Here is a 17,201-nt window from a genome sequence, read left to right as displayed (position 1 = left end):
TGCTTAAGACACCAGCAGGAAGGATTATGCTTAATGTTCCACAGTTTAGAAAGAAAACTGAAGGTATGTTTTCTTGAGCACAGCTCTTCATGCCTCTCGTACACAGGGACAAGCAAAATGGCCTGAAGTCATTAACGCCACTGCATTTAAAGACTGCTGCGTTATCACTACCTCTTACAGCGAGAGTTGTGAAACTTCTTTTTTGCCCAAAGGTTTTACGAGCTCTAGAAAGGCCTGAGTACGGCAGGAATCTGGCCAGTAGCCAGGAGCCTCCAAGTGCTGTCTCAGTTCTAAACCCCAGCATTTAGTTTTTCTTGCCGCAATGCTGTAAAATCTGCTTTAGCTGTGAACTTTCAGCACTGTGTGAACTTTTACTCCAGCACCACGAGGTGGCACCACAACAAGCCACAAAAACCTGTTGAATCATCAGCAATTATGATCTTGCTCATTTAGATAATTAATAAAGCAATTGAGTAGGACTGTTTCTTTTTCAGGCAGCACTACAGAGATTACGAATGGATTTCTGCTCAGTGACTTTTCTATCCCTATAAAGCTGAGCAGCCAGTGTTTAGACTGATCCATTTCAAACAGCTGCTCGATACTGTGCTGAAACAGACACAACATAAATCAATATTTTAAAAGGCAATCAGGTATCCAATTTCAAGGTAATTTTAATCACATTTAGGAACCCTCATTTCACAGGCTGGCTCATTCAACTTGTCCTGCATGACGCATGCCCGGTGCCTTCCTCCCACACCAGCACCAACAACGAGCTGCTATCCAGTGAGTCTTCAGTGCTTGACACCTGCCATGGAGGGGCCCAGGCCCCTAATGAGAGAGGGAGAAAATGAGTTTCTAGGGTCTTTGGCAACATAAAAGGGACTCCAGGATCCAAAAGGGAATGATGAGCTGTATTTCCTGATGTCAGTCTGGCCAAGACTCTGGTTGGAGGTTCCAGCTGTCAAGTAGCTTCACTTTTCTGCTGTAAGAAAGCTTTCCGTCTCCCGACATCACGTTAGATACAGGAGTATTTACCGGAAAGGTTAAGCAACCAGTACATCCCACCGTGTCCCAGTCTGGTGCAGTGCATGCTCTCAGTCACAACACACAAAAGGCTCCTCATGTCTATTAAAGGCTTCCAGCTACTTTTTTAAAATATTGGAGTGTGTCTGATCACTATAATTCACATCTCCTGGACTATAACTGTGTTTCACCCTCCTGCTTCCTCTCAGGAACAATATTTCTAGCTTTTTCCTGCGGATTGGAGAGGGCATGAAAGGATAATATGACATGGTACAAACTGCTTTGTGCAATTCTCTAGTCAGCCTCTAGTGATCAGGAATGAAACAACATCCAGACCACACAGAAACATCCAGAAGACTTCAGCTTAAGCCTGAACCTGCTAAATTTGTACCTGCTTTATTTAAGAACAAAGCCTTTGTGTTTAATTATTATATTTGCCTGGAAAGTACACCATCAGGAATTTAGCCAAATACAATGCCTTTTTTATTTTTCTTCATCATTCTGCTAATACAACCTAACAAATTAGCTTTGTTTTTTGTATCGAGCTATATACTGGGCTGATATCTATAAAGCTTTTTCTTTAAACTCCAGATCCATTTCCCCATTAAAGGTCTGTGATACTGATTCCTGCAGTAGTTTCACAAAATTTCTTTGCAAATTTGCAATCTGATTACAATCAAACTCCCACAGCTCACAGAGCAACTCCAACACCTTATATTCTGCACAGTAATGGCTCCATGCCCTAGAATAAAAAGTCCATAGGACTGCTGAGAAAAAAATCCTTCTAAAAATGTTTAGAGTCTCTAAAAGCAGTGAATACTGTAGATACAGCTAGTCAGATATAATGTTAAAATTGCAGCTGAAGGTGGCTATGGCTGTATGCATTCTTTTCAACCTATTTTTCTTAAGCAATTTGACCTAAAAATTACTGCACTTGCAAAAAGAATATGGGTCAGACATCTTCAGCCTCAGACTTTATTTAGCAACCCAAATAAGATGGTCTTTTAATCCATTATCCAAGTGTGCTGAATCGTTCTGCATCAACTTTGTTGTGTTAATCAATGCACGCTGTCAGCAAGATTCAAATAAGCTTTATGTCATGTTTTCATAGCTGTAGCTTGAAAACAATTGGCAGGTGCTGTTGTCTATATGTGAATAAGGTACAGTCCTGCCAAACTTACTATTTTAGAAGAAATGCACTTTTTTCCAGAAGACCTTCCTAAAATCCATCTAGACAAATGCTTGCCCAGCTTCTTAGCATGGTTACAGAACATAATAGAAATACTGATAAATTTTTAAAGTGCCTGAAAAATTGCCCTTTTTATTTCTAGGTTTAACGAAACATGAACACAACAGATCAGTGAAACAAGCTACCTAGAAAAAAATGGAAAAATTCCTTACACTACTAACATCAGCCTTTGTCCTTTGGACTCAAGTGATTCTTTAATATTTGCATCTTAAAGTGTTATTTATATAAAAGTTTTTTTTTTTTTTTAAATGTGGTCATTGATAGAATCTGTGTACATTTGTTGTAAACACTGACAAGAAAGAAAAGCAGAAAGCCTCCTAGCTTAGAAATTGCCAGGTGTGTCACTCAGCAAGTTGTGTCAATCAAGCTGAGTATCTCAGCTTTCTCTCTAGCACTTTCTTTTAGGAAGCATGTGCAGTGCCAAGGCACTCAAATGCAGTCAAAATGGATTTGGCTTTTCAAATTAATACTCAGATATGCTTATTTGTTTAAGATTCCAAAATTCAGTCAGCTCCTCATTAATATAGTCTAAGGGAGTAATGTGCAGATAATTGCCTCTTTAGCAACCTAAGAGCATTGTTTTCCAAAATAGAAGTCTAAAAGAATCTGATACATTTTTTCCAAATATCTATCATTTCTGTAGGTAAACGGCAAATGGCGAATTTCAAATTTGTTGAAAACTTACTCTACAAAGATGATTTCAATGAAGTTCATTGAAGCTGAGGTTTCCTGCCAGCTTTCTCATCTGGCTGCTCAGAAGCCTACCAAGCTGGGTTGCTGAGGATACTGCACTTCCAATGCTGGGGCACCCAGTGCTCCCAGTATTTGCAGCTGCCTGGGCAGCCCCTGTGTGTGCTCTGGCTTCAACAGACAGTAACCTGTGACAGAAAGACAGTAACCTGGAGCAACTCAACAAGAAAAAGGCTTTTCTTCTACGGAAGATTGCAAACTTTCATGCTTTCTTTTTTATGAATTAAATGAAAATTTAAAAAACAACTGGTTTTCCTCTCTCAGATATTTTTGCTTCCATTCACACCAAACTCTTCAACTTAACAACCCATGAGTCACAAATACATCCAAAGGCCTCTCTACTACTGCTCAGTGAGGAAGATGACAACTCTTAGCACAGTTCCCACCCAGGCACCACTTGAATTAGAATGAAACAGATCTGGGCATGTCTCTGTACTCTGCGCAAGACCAGCAAAACCAAACCATAATGAATTACATCAGATGCAGCTTCGTGCCCTTGTTTCTAGTTTCTTCAACTTATATAGTCAGAAATATTTCTGCACTTTCGCTATCAAAAGCATAATGGCAATCCCATACAGACCCAAGAACTGCTCACATAACAAAAAGGAAACCCTAGCTACTTACATACTAGTGGAATACATTATTTTAAATATATTGCCCATCAAGTCTCTTCCTTGCTTTGTCAACTCTTTTCTAATAGATTAATCTATTTCATTAAGTACATTACGATATTTTCTTGTTCTTGTTGAAAAGCACTAGTTGTTCCCAGAAGTTTAAAATAAACCAGTAGTGCTCCAGGACAGTCACAGGATCAAAACAGCTACTTATTCACACACGGAGAGGCTATTCCTAGAAAAAAGTTGTATTTTTCTTTGGAAAAACACAATACTCAGAAACAAAGTGAGATGGCAAAATGAAAGAATGATAAAGAAAGAGGAGGGGAAAAAAGGAAAAAAGCATTCCTAACAAATGTATAATTTTTAAACTTCTGTTACTCTTGAGCAGAATCTTAACGTATGTTTCCTAACAAATACTGCTGAAGTTATCAAATGATCTTATATAAGAAGCCAAGATCACACTGTGGTTTTGCAAGAGCAAACAGCTGAAGGTTGTAAGAATCCCATCACTGAAAAGCATAAGAAAATGCAGCTGGTTTATATATTCAGAAATGTGGTATTAAAGGAAAAAAAAAAAAAGCCATGAATAAATTTATATAATGCAAGACAAAAACTACAGGAAGAATAACAGACTGACAATAACATAAGCATTTGTATTGCTCCCTGCACTGTTCTGTGTTTATTAAACACTTCTCAGAAGGATTAATTTCTGCTGCTGTTGACTGCAAGCAGGATTTTCACAAGACTTAGAAAGACCAACAGTTTGTGTAGGTATTTGGACGTATAACCTTTGTTTCAAGTAATGGAAACTTGTATCTCAAAAGCTTTCTAAAATTCCACAACACTAAATACATAGTTAACACATTCTAGCATTTTCTTTATTTTTCCTGGGGTGAAGTAGTCTGCTTGCATATGGATGCATATATGAATTCTTCATTAATGATTAACTCTTTAGCGACACTAATTAGTTTCACCTTTCCAAATTTGTGTTCGGCAAGTTCAAGTTGTTTCACAATTCTGCACCATCAGTGCTGGGAAATTAAAACAATATCTGTAAAAATTGTATTGAACAATAGTGACCAACTACCCGATGCAATTACTACTAAAGCCAATGAGGGTCTCTCTAATTACTTAAATAAGAATCAGAGTGAACCCCAAAGGCACACAGAGAGGTAATGCAATGACAAAAGTCATCTCCCACCGGTAGTCAGCAACAAAAGGGAAAGACAACACTCCAGTCAATTTACTTAACACAGGCTTGTGCTGCTGTGCTGTGAAATACCAACCTCACACAGGGAGCCCTGAAGCACAGATTCAGAAGCCATTCGCAATCTGTGTACTTCAAGGATAGCAATTTAGTCAATCGCTGGGTAGCAACAATAAGATCCTTTGCTTTAAATACCTCAGGTTAAATTTTGACTTGTGCAGAAAAACATTTGGACAAACACAAAAAAAAAGGGGAGAGGGCGAGTACTCAGTCAAGACAGGCTGTGTGCAGAAGAAACTCGACACAAGCACATATTATACTGTTTATTGCAGCACTGAAGTGCACAGCTCCACTTCTAAGAGAACCAACTCTCCATCCTGTTCTAACCCATAGAAAGTTAATTAAGCCATAGATTTAAGCACCTTAAACATACCTTGAGACATACTTTGAACAAGAAACAGCTTTCAGTTGCAGAAACTATCATCCCCAGGAACATATCTATTTAAAAGGCCTAAAACACGTAACCATAATCATGAATCTAACAAACCTAAAACCACATTCGTCGACACATTTAAAATAATGTATTAGAAGATAAAGCTAGTTTGCAGCTGGAATAATTTACAGATAAGACCTGTCTTTTATATCAGACGTGTTTTTTCTACTAGAAGGTTCAATACCTCTACTATCAGGACAGAGTCAGATTTATGACTCATGGTGGATGAGTTGCACAGATATAACCAAGTTTTCCAATAGCACTTTGATAGATGCTGAAGTTCTCTAAAAGAGCTAAACTACCTTCTTTTAAGAAAGGTAGATTTACAACTTGCAGTAACAGAATTGCTAGTCTTAAGGTCACCCCTCTTGAAAACAGAAATTTCATTAGATTAGGACATGTAAGAAACACGAAGCTTTCAGGTCTATATTAGATGCTTTTGAGAAACAAACAAAATCACAACACCACACACACAAACAAACAAAGAAAACCCAGCCAGAAAAAAAACCAAACCACAACAGAAGAAAAAGAGCATTTACTGCTTAGAAGGGAAACAGCAGAATGTGTCATAGCACTTCTAGTTGAAGTGATTTGAAACAGCAAAGCAAGTGCTCTCTTGTGGCTGCAGTGGTAACAATCACTTGTTAGGTTAGAGCAGTAAACAGTCCAAGAGAAAAAGCCATAGAATAAACAAACAAAACCCAACAGAAAATCAAACCACAAACAAAAACCACCAATCAAACAAACAAATTACCCCACAGAAACAGAGAAGCCTTTTATTTCCCTGATATGCCGCTAATGCATTAACTCAGCCACGCAGATCTGCTGACCACTATGACTTGAACCAAAGTTGAACCACCTGTATACGAACCAGCCTCCTGTCCGTGTTGAAGACCAGATCTCCCATTACATCATTTGCCAGATTTCCCCACTTACTTCAACAGGAATGCAGCAAGCCCCATTGACTGGGCTCTCGACCATTAAGTACTAGCTGTTCCAATCTAGCTCTTCCATTTCCAACCATGATACAATTACAGGATTCTGCAGCAACTTGAGCTCTCCCATAGGGCTTGCTAGAGCTTCGATTCTGCACAATGGACCCACAGACAAGATAACCCTAGAAAGGTGGAGAAAGAGCATGAGATGCTTTGCCCCAATATAAACAGACCATTTGCCAAAACATTGAAGATTTTTGAATTGCTTACCTAGCTCCAAGTGTGAGCAGAGCATACACAGGTCTGCCTGAATCTTTCTGTATAGAAATGACACAATATCCTTTAATTTCCTAGGCTGTATGGCTTCAGTAATTCCTCTTTGACAATCTGGACAACACCTAGCATCAGCCTAGAAGCAAAATGACAACTGCTAAACCTAGGATGGGCAATACTGCTTAAGAACTAGATAAATAAAAACACTACTTGAAAGTTGCTGAAACATGTGAAGAGGAGTGTTCTTCCCTCTGACATTATTCCCTAAAATGAAATATAAACCATTTAAAATGGAAAGCATAAAGCATAAGCATACAAAATTCAGTAACACAGAACCTACATGTTAAAATGATAGCTTTCTGGATAAATAGCATGTGTTATTCCCTCCAAAACCACCATAACATTTTTTTTAATCTAATGGGAACATAAACTTGAAGGAGTATGATATTATTAGCATATAAAGATTTCCCAGAGGTGTGAACTAATCATAGAAAAATTTGTACTTACACAGCATCCTGCCCATCATGAGAATTCCTTTAGTGTATCTTTCTAATAAAAGGTGTGGGAACAAAATCAAAGCCATCTAAGTAACAACTCACCAAATTACCAGTTCTCAGATGACAGACTGGTGGTTAGTTGACTGCAATTCGTAATTTCCTATTACCCTAAAAATGCATATTCATATATTCACCAACGAATTTAGCAGAGTTGATAGCTAGAAAACAACCTAAAACTGATGATTACAGAAACTCATGCCCTTGAATTCAGTGCAGGATGAACTTCTCCTGTTAAAAAGTTCGTATCATGTTTACAACATAGTCTCATGAGCTCTTTAGGGAGAACATTACGTAAAGCATTTCTTGTGAACCTTCCCCCTTGTTGCCCCTCGTTCCCCCTCCCCAATCCAATCCCAGCAATTACACTGCTACAGCTGCTCATTTCATTGCAGAACAAATTGATATGGATTAGCAACAATCCTGTAAAAGACAGCTGGGCTGGATTTCTCCCTTTTAATTAGAATGATTTCCTTAACTTGTGTTGCTACAAGTAAGGAGGCTGAGTGGGTCAGAACAAGGAAGCAGGGGAGGGAAGAATCAGCACAGCAGGAGCTAAACTTGGACTCTGCTTCTGAAACTATGATTTTCATGAATGGGTATGACTTCTTCCAACCATGACACCGATCATTGCAACTGAGAGATTAGATATTTCCCATATTGTCTTTTGTAAGTGAAGTTTATTTAATTTTATTTAATTTGCATAATTTAGGACTTAGAAAAGGCCACATCCTCAGGAGGGATATAACTAATTGTAATCAGCTTTTGTCTGGCATCTCTAGATTTAGTGATTTACAGCAAGTGAGAATCTTCTCTGAGAAGACCATCATCAAACAATCACGGAGTTTATATCAGTAAATAGGAAGATATCTACTTTCTTGACTTCTTTATAAATTTAATTGAACTGTGTTCTCTTCAGACGAAGTTGTTATTATTATAGGAGACATCCAGGGAAAATTTGTAGATCACTTTCTAACTTTGGTGTCATAGGAAATTCATTAACAAATTAAGGTATTGCAGACTGGATGGAAACTGGAACAGATGGCCAGTCTGCAGGACCACAGGAAGGTACGAGACACTTAAAGGACTCATTTTTAAAAGCCATTTTGAAAAGTATCCTGTCTGCAGGACAACTAATAAGTCAGTGAGAATTTCTTTTCATGATAAAATGTTTTTAACTGTATGTCCTTGCCTAGTTTTCTTTTGTGGATGGATTTCTGTAAAAGTCAGACTGACCATAATAGAACAGTCATAACAAAGCCAGCCTGGCTGTTCTGGCCAGACAATAGTAAATTCGGCGCTTCTGTGAGTCATCTTCCACAGAAGTGATATGTGAAGTTCAACAAAGTTATTTCTCTGTCATTATTCTGGCAAAGAGGCACACATCACTAACGTGTGAACACAGGAAAAGAGCACTGAGTGGGGGAACACTATTCACAGGATCTTTTATTACCATGACAAACTAGAGAATGCGTTCAAGATGAGTTTGCATGGTTGCCTGCCAAAAATATTAGCATTTTCCCTGTAAGATGACAATATTTGATCTGAGGTCACTGACAGAAAACACAGATCTGGACCCTCATTATGACATCCTTACAGTCCCTTTCCACGACACCGACATCCCTCACATAAGTTAAAAAAACTGTGACCATGAAACAGACAGGAACCAGGACTGAATATGCTGGGATAGAAATCTGGATTTTGGAAAACCACAGTGCTATTTGAAATGGTAAAGAAGAGTTACTCATGGTTTAACAAAACCACATTACTAGCTTTCTTGGACCATAGATCAGTAAACAAGCACATATATATGCAGCTCACTAAGAAAGACATAATTCAGAGAAATTCAATTAAGATTGACTGCCTGAAGAACTCAAGAACATGTTCATTAGCCAAGAAACACTGTAGCAATGTTTGCGCTTTGAATTAACAGAGGACCAGCTTGCACCCCAAGCCTATCCATTTGAGGGCTGACATAAAACACAGTCAAAACACCTTAACTTTTCCAAAAATAGGGTTCTCAACCTTTCAAATTGTGGAATGGCTCAGCTGTTTCTAAATGCCACTGAATCAAATCCAGTGAAACTTCTAAAAAGATATTGTGACAGTAACCTTCACCATCATTTCCTGACTGTGTTTTGCTTTTCTTTTTTCCTCTTAACAAGGCTTGATCTCACTGTCTGGCTGGCCATTAATCCGCTTTCACCAAGTACCAAACTAATGCTTGCTGCATTAAGGCATTGCAAATCCTCAAGGTGTAAGTTACACATGATTTAGTATAAAAGGCAAGCACAGGGCTTGCTCTTCACTACAGCTATCCCCAGGAAGGCAAGTAGAATTCAGGTAAGTTTTCATCAGATTCTGATCAAGAAATCTTTTCTAAAATTACAAGCACTTTATGTAATTCATTGCTTCTGAAAAATAGATTGTCCTTTGCTCTCTCTCTCTTGCTTCTTTTTCTTTCTCCTTAAAGACAAGACACATTCACTGTGCAGAAACTTAGATAAAAACAGTTCATTGAAATTGGTATGGTACTCTGCTATTATTATTCTGCAAAGATTGCTGACATGCCATTTCAGTCACTCAGGAAAATCAAACTCCTTTAACAATAAACAGACAGATCTATTTAATGGCTTTATCCTATGTTCTCACTGATGTTTCTGAAAGCTTGCTATTATAGAACCCCTTGAGGATAATGTGAAGACTCAATTTCTCCCTATTTCTATAAATATTTCCTGTTGCAAACACCTACACATTTATCCAGTATAGATACATTTTTTGCTTTATACACAGGATGAAGACACTTAATTGTTACCTGCTGTTATTTTGCTGGAAAGCAATTTGTTGCAACAGCTGTCAGCTCACCAATATTACTATAGCAGTGGAAAGAGAAGAATGTGAATTCTGCATTACGGTGAATGCCACGTGGTGCTCAGGATACTGCTTCACAAGGGTGAGAATCTTAAATTTAGTTTCAGGCACCAGAATTAAATATTCCAAGTGATGTATAAATAACCCATTTCTCTAGTTGGTAAAAAACACATAGGCAGGATGTGCCTTGTGAAAGAACAGGTTGAGTAACTGCTGTGCAGTTTGACGGGAATGTAGATACACAGTTGGTCTGAACCACAAAGGGAAGGTTGAAGAGATGCTGGTAAAATTCAGATCTTTAACTGGCTGCACACATTATGTTTGTATTGTTTAACTAGAGTTGAAAGTATTGCAATCTGGAGCTCTGCCTTGTGTTCCGTTTGTGGTTGCAAACGGATAAAATAAAGCAGCGATTACTATGTAGACTCCTCTACTATTCCAAATAATTTGAAGAATAAAGTAACTGATCAGCAAGATTGTCTCGTGATGGTATGACATGAATTTGCCATATCAGCCCTCCTGAAAGGAGAAATCTAAGGATCTAGGTGAAATAAGAAGAATGTGATCCAAATCCTTTTGATCTCCATGGGATTTTCCCACCTGTTTAATTAATTTTCACATCAGGCCCTTTATTTTATAAAAATTTGGAATTCTACCCCATAAATGAATTTCAAAATAGGTATTTCCTTCTTGTAATTTTCAGGATCCAGTATATAAATATCCACCAGTATCATCCCTTCAGCAAACATGTACCTTCAAGGAGGTTGTGTATGAAACAGTGAAGATCCCTGGCTGTGGTGATCACCCCGAATCTTTTTATTCGTACCCGGTAGCTACAGAGTGTCACTGTGAGACCTGCGACACGGACAGCACAGACTGCACCGTGAGGGGCCTGGGGCCATCCTACTGTTCCTTCAGCCAGAATGGAAGTAACCAATGAAGGGTACTTGAGACGGCAGTTTGGCTTTAGATGCTCACTTGTAAAGAAAGGTACTGATCGGGCTTAAGTGGAAGACAATAGGCAAAGCTATGAAACAAAGATTTTTAAGGCCAAAATGGGAGAGCTACTGACTAAACTTGTCTTTCAGGCTTGCTTATCCCATCAGCTTTCTTAGAATCGTTTTCGTAGGTCTATAGAATGCTACCTCCAATTCCTTCTGCCTCCTTCTCTACTACACCTTCATTCTTTATATTACTGTATTTCCACTGCCTACTTCACTTAACTTATTCTACGCTATCCTGTCCTATGCCTTCACAAAGTTCCCAAGTTCCAGGTCTTTATTATCCCCTGCTTTCCATCTCTTCTTGAAATGCACTTCTTTTGAAAAGCCACTGGTTTTCTTACAAACAACATCTACGCTCTCTCTTTTAGTTGGACTGCAAACCTCTCTCAGCTGAGGTTTCCACTTTTTTTGGCAAAATATTTCATATAGTCATTATGCTCTGTAAATAATAACAGCATGTTTAAGAGCCAAAAGTCTAGGTTCAAATGTCGAACGTCACCTGAACACTTATTCTTTCTTGCTAAAGCTTGTTAGCTCAGACTCAGTACCACAATAACACAAATAACATGAACTCTAGTTCATACCTGGCTAACTTGAAAAAAGGAATAATCAGCTGTCTACTTTCACCTGATTAAACATATCTTAAGTCAGTTAATTCTGAGAAATTTTGCCACCTATCAGAAACACTGGATTTCCTCTCATTATGCAACTAAATGTAATAATGAGATTTTTTTTAACACTGTTTAAAATAGGAGTCTCATGAATTATTTAGGGATGAATATAGAGGTACATGATCCCAATAGTGTAAACATGGTGTGATAACAGGCCTTTAAAGTAGTTCACAGTAGTCTCTTCTGAGAATGGAGGTTCACAGAGTTCTGCAGCAACCTAATTCTGCAATGGCCAATATGAAGTTGGGATGGTCTGGAAACAAGCTGGTGGACTGACTGAATTAGAATGGAAAATTATCTGAAACCTGCAGAATTAAATCCTATCAGGAAAACTAAAAGATACTGCTCTTCATCAGAAACAATCGCCTACGCAAACACAGAGTGGAGAGGAACTGGTTCAGCAGCAGTTCGGCACTGAAGACTTGGAGGTTATACAAGCTAAGTATGAGTCAACACTGCGGAAAAGTGGGAATTTGAGGAGTGGAGCCTACAAGACACAACCTACTACCACCACTCAGTTCAAAACAACAAGGACCTCAGCTGAGTTGTTATTTCCAGCTTTGGACACAGAACTTCAAGGCATTGAAAGTCCACAGAAGAGCAATAAGAACGGAGAGAGGCCTAAAAAACATCTTGAGAGAAAAAGATATAAATAAATGCGGTGGTTTTGCTTATGGAAGGTAGCAGGGGGGAAATCACTGGAACCTTTTACAAGCTTGAAGACTGTTACAAAGAGAAAAGGAACAGTCAGTTCTCTGTGTTCATAGTGAACAGAACAACTAATGAAAGATTCAGAGTAGTCACTCGCACATCTGAAACATGCAGACAGCTTGACACTGAAATAAACTCTCAGGGGGCTGAGGAAGGATGGAAGGAAAAGAGTAGGGTCTGTGGAGTAGTGACCACTACAGGTCTTCAAGAACACATTGAACCTGTTAGGAATGACAGAGATAAAGTTAATTCACCATGAGAGAAGGGAATGAAGTAGATGACCTCTTGATGTCACCTGGCGTGTCTGCTTTTGAGACTCTTACAGACCTGTTTATTTAAACAGAATTTGTCTGTTACTCTGGATGTCTCTTATAATAGATAATAGATATTTTAACTTATTTCATTTTTAGCTTTTTTACTGAAAGATATTAGTTGTTGCAATTTAATTTTATTTATAATATTAATTCACATGGACATTTTCTTGGGTCATTTCAGTTTTAAACATGAGTTGACTTCATTTAAAACTAAGCATATTATTCATAGCAGGAATTATTCCATTCTGGATGAGAGAATTTGGAATTAAAATCGCAAACCAGAGTAGCTTGTAGTAAAAAAGTATGGAAAAATACATGTTTTCAAAATAGATCTGTAAACACCTGTATTGTCTGTTGTGCATTTTGGAATAATAAAGATAATTTTGTTGCACTTCTGTTATGTATGTCTTAATAAGCTAATTAAAAAAATTTAAGAGTCCACCTGCCCACTTTACAATGCTTCAAATCACACCTCTTCTTCCTCCCTCATAATTTTTTTCATGTAACTAATATGCTCACCTGAGCCATATTTGCATTGTAGGGCCAAATCACATCAAGTAAAAGACTGGTAGATTTTAGCCTGATCCAGTAATGTGATGATGAAATATTACATACTTGTGACACAACAAAATTGTGGATGAGAATAAAGATTGTCGTTAATATTTTAGTTAAACTATAGGGACTAGAACCTCCCCAGAGCTGTGTCCGCATCTGTGTCACAAATTAGCTTGCATGTGAAAACAAAAATCATACAGCTCTTCTTTTATCCATCAGACAAATGCACCACTCATTCTCATTTTGCAAACGAACCTACTCAGAACCTCAAATCTAAAACTGTAACTAATGTAGTCAAAAGAGCATTGAGGTTAATATCAGAATGCTAGCAAAAAAATCCTAATCATGCATCACTATAAGCTTCCGGACTCTCACCTCGTATCTCTCACACATCTTAGGTACCAATGCTGAGGGAAATACCAAGTCCTAGAAACTCAAAGATGCAAAGAAAAAAGTGCCCTCCATATAAGCACTAACCCCTGCCAACAAACTGTAGCCTTTGGGAAGCCTGCTTTCCAACACTTTCTCAATTCCTGTCCATTACCAAGGTGAGAGTTCTATCCAAATCTCTTCCTTAAAGCTGGCTGTTTGAAAAATGGGTAGATCGTCCATCAAAAGCTTTCTGTTTTTCAAAAGATCAATGATAAACAGCAAACAAATAATTTGTTGAATTTATCTTCTTTTTCTAACCATAAGTGATCACACAAAAGGCTCAGGAAACATATAAGTCCCAAATGAAGTCTTCTGTTAACATCAGTGAGCTTTGAATACATGCCTGCATTTGTATGAAACTATCATTGGCATTCTACTCTGAAGTAAAATCCATTCCAAAGTCAGTCAATAATTATTTGTTGTTCTACAGACTAGTGGCAAATGTTTCACTGTTGGTAGTTTCACTTATAGAAATTCAGAAATTCTTACAGACGGCTGGCCTGACTTGAAGATATTTTGGACTACCTTTGACAGTTTGTGAGACAGACTCTGACTTTATCTTCTCAAAGTTCTCTTTCCACCCAACGTCCAATTATCATTTCATTAAACGTACTTTTACACCAACGTTTTTTCCAAAATTTGTAGTGAAAGTACATGCAAGCCATGAATATCAACGTTGTCTGAGGTCCAAATCTGCTTTGAATTATTAAGAAAAACATTTAAGAAGTGATTTGTATGCTCTTTGCCAGCTCTGTCATGATGAATAAATGGGAACTCTGTCAACAGGTGAAAGTCTCAGTATGACATGCTACTCTAAATACTAAACTGGCAGATAAGCTTTTAGAAACATTCCTAATAGAGTCAGAAGTAGATTTTCAAAAAATTCCTACCATGACCCTAACCCTTTCCACTGAACTCAACAGGTAAAATGCTTTTCAACATCAATAGAACTATTCTGCCAAGAGTGAACTTTTCAAAAAATGCGTATCAATTCTATTTTTAAAGGCAGGCTCTGCAAAAAGACCTTACAATATGTCCGACTTCAGCCACCAGTCTACGGAAACTAACTTTAGAGGTAGTAAAAACTAAAATGGACAGATCTACAGATTTACTCACAATTAAGTAAAATTATCTCTTTTCTTGCATCACACTGAAAGCAGCAAATCTGGAAAACTATAACTTATAACCCCCTGGTGAAGGCATACAGCACAGAAGCAATACATAGTGTTGAACTGTCCCCTAATGATCTTGGAGAGGGACACAATGCAGGATTCACTGTGTTGTAATTAATTAAGTCTTTCAAATACCCAGATGTATAGATAAACTGCATGAAGATAAGTCACCTCTGCCACCACATCTGTGGGTGAATTAATACTTTCTATCATTTATTATGCAGACAGTTTGACCTTGATCTTAGCAGTGTCTGTGCCAGTTGTACTTGAAGCTCTCCAGACATCAAGATGGGAACACGAAGTGCTGCAGCAGTATTCATAGTCCTACTAATTGAAATGACCGCTTAATCCCAACTGCCTTTTTAGGTAGAAGCATACCTTGATTTTACAGACAAACAAAGAAATACAAGTGCCTCACCTTGAAGCTGTTAATAAGGTATCAACATATTAGCATCACCCCGGTGTTGTCGATGCTCAGCTATAATTCCCTGCCTAAGTTCTGTAAATCATTCCTCTTAGCTTAAAACAGGTTTAAACTTGCCTTTATAACTTTTGGCAGATAACTGGGCTCACAATGTATTGTACCATAAGGAAGAAATATACATGTTGTATTAACCTAGCCGATGAATAAAAATGTATTAGTCATCCACAAATACTCAGATAAATCTCACCTGAGACAGAGGCCATTACAAATAACAGGTGGAAAACAGGAATGACGGGACTCCAGCTTGTACCTGTGAAGTTGAGGCTGCACTTCACTTGGGCTATTTGAATGGGAAGGGGAAGATGGTTTAGCGTGGTGTTAATACACTATATTCCTCCTTCACTCTCCCACCTCACAAAGTGCATTTTGCTTTGTCAGCATGCAATACTTAGCCACACACCTCAATTTCATTAAAAAAAATACAACTAGCATCTTCGTTGAAACTACAGGAAAAAAAAAAAATCTACCAAAAAAAAAGAGCTAAGCAGCTTATCTGAAAAATTCATTTGAGGATGGCAGCCTTGAGATTAGTGTCTCCCCTTCACGCGGGCAATGGGATCTATAAAATTTTTCTGTGTATCTCAGGTTTCTCTTCAATTTATGTTATTAACATTAGCTATCAAAGCCTTGGTCTTTCAGTGTGACTTATACCAACAGACATTACAGCAGCTCACAAGGCTGCAGTCTCTGGGAAATACAGAAAACGAGACAGGAGGAGGGTTAGGGAAAGGACATATTTTCAAGAAATCAAATGTCAGTGTTTCATTATGTGTAGGTGGGGAAGAGAAAGAATTAACTAGCTATGCTTCCCAGTCATTAACCGTTAGTTTTCTTTCGTGTAGCAACTACAAGAGGCAAGAGGTAAAGTCTTACTTCAAGCTGATGGCCTCTTAATTCACTGAAAAAAATACAAGAGTGTCAGATGTATGACATTATTCTGTATGAGAAAGGAAGGTAAATTCTAGATCTAGTATCTTTGGATTACATTCAACTATATCAATATACATTGAATAATACTATAGACAGAGGTGTTTTTCAGCCAGAATATGAATCTAACTCCTCAAATACATCCTTCAAGACACATAAGATAATCCAGCATTATCCAATTGCTTCTAGAATAAAAACTTTCAGCAACTTCAGGAATCCAATTTTTCTCTCACTTCATGTGTTCACATTTAAAGTTTCATTCAAAAATTATCTTAGCTTTCATTATCTCCCTCTCTCATTATACAGTATTGGCAGGTCTTGATGCTTTTGTGAATGCTGTGGAAATTCCTAGTCAAAATAATAGAATAATGAACAAAAATGTTAATAAGTTAGAAAGAAAACTTTTGGTTAAGGCACTGTAAAAATGTATGTCACAATGAGGTAAAGGGTTATGGAACAGGTCTGTGCCTTGGTAATACTTGCCTTTCTAAAGAGGCATTTAGAATCATCAACAGCATGATTCTGTATAACACAAAAGTAAGGTCTGCACTTCAGCTAGAACAATGATCAAGAAATAATAAAGATAGTTTAAAATTAATTCTGCCCACACTACCAAAGACAGCTCTGCCAAGCAACAGATCTGGCCCAATCTGTTAAACTTCTTCCCTATATGATTTTCTCCTTTTAGAATAAATATCTGAATCTTCGTAAGAATTCTAAATCACATGTGAGCTAATGCTTTAGACGGGACACTGATTTAGACCATCAGTGTGAATGGATGCAAATTTTACTGCATTGGCTTTGTTTACATGATCTAACCTTAAGACAAGGAGATACTGATCTATGAGTATCTGGACATGTTCATACACTTGGATTATTATGTCTGGAACTCAAAACCACTTTACACTGTGATGCCTAGTTCAGGGACAATGTAAAAGCATAACCAAATCAATTCCTGT

General features: G+C 37.8%; 1 protein-coding gene across 1 annotated transcript; it reads left to right on the top strand.

Annotated features, from left to right (window-relative positions):
• Positions 1 to 9,865: 9,865 nt before the first annotated feature.
• Positions 9,866 to 10,912, top strand: FSHB (follicle stimulating hormone subunit beta). The gene is made up of 2 exons (XM_065636621.1): positions 9,866 to 10,054; positions 10,676 to 10,912. Exons 1-2 carry the CDS (start codon positions 9,896 to 9,898, stop codon positions 10,910 to 10,912), a joined length of 396 nt encoding a protein of 131 aa, XP_065492693.1. The 5' UTR covers positions 9,866 to 9,895.
• The last annotated feature ends 6,289 nt before the right edge of the window (positions 10,913 to 17,201 follow it).

Source organism: Caloenas nicobarica, chromosome 5, assembly GCF_036013445.1.
Source record: "Caloenas nicobarica isolate bCalNic1 chromosome 5, bCalNic1.hap1, whole genome shotgun sequence".
NCBI classification, from domain to species: domain Eukaryota; kingdom Metazoa; phylum Chordata; class Aves; order Columbiformes; family Columbidae; genus Caloenas; species Caloenas nicobarica.
This window is presented reverse-complemented; position numbering and strand designations above follow the sequence as displayed.

What these genes read in the sequence shown, in the direction of transcription:
- FSHB (XM_065636621.1), top strand. Translation starts at nt 9,896, where the DNA reads ATGAAGACACTTAATTGTTACCTGCTGTTATTTTGCTGGAAAGCAATT. An exon ending in CAGGATACTGCTTCACAAGG is followed by an intron (nt 10,055 to 10,675) that starts GTGAGAATCTTA and finishes TGTAATTTTCAG; the next exon opens with GATCCAGTATATAAATATCC.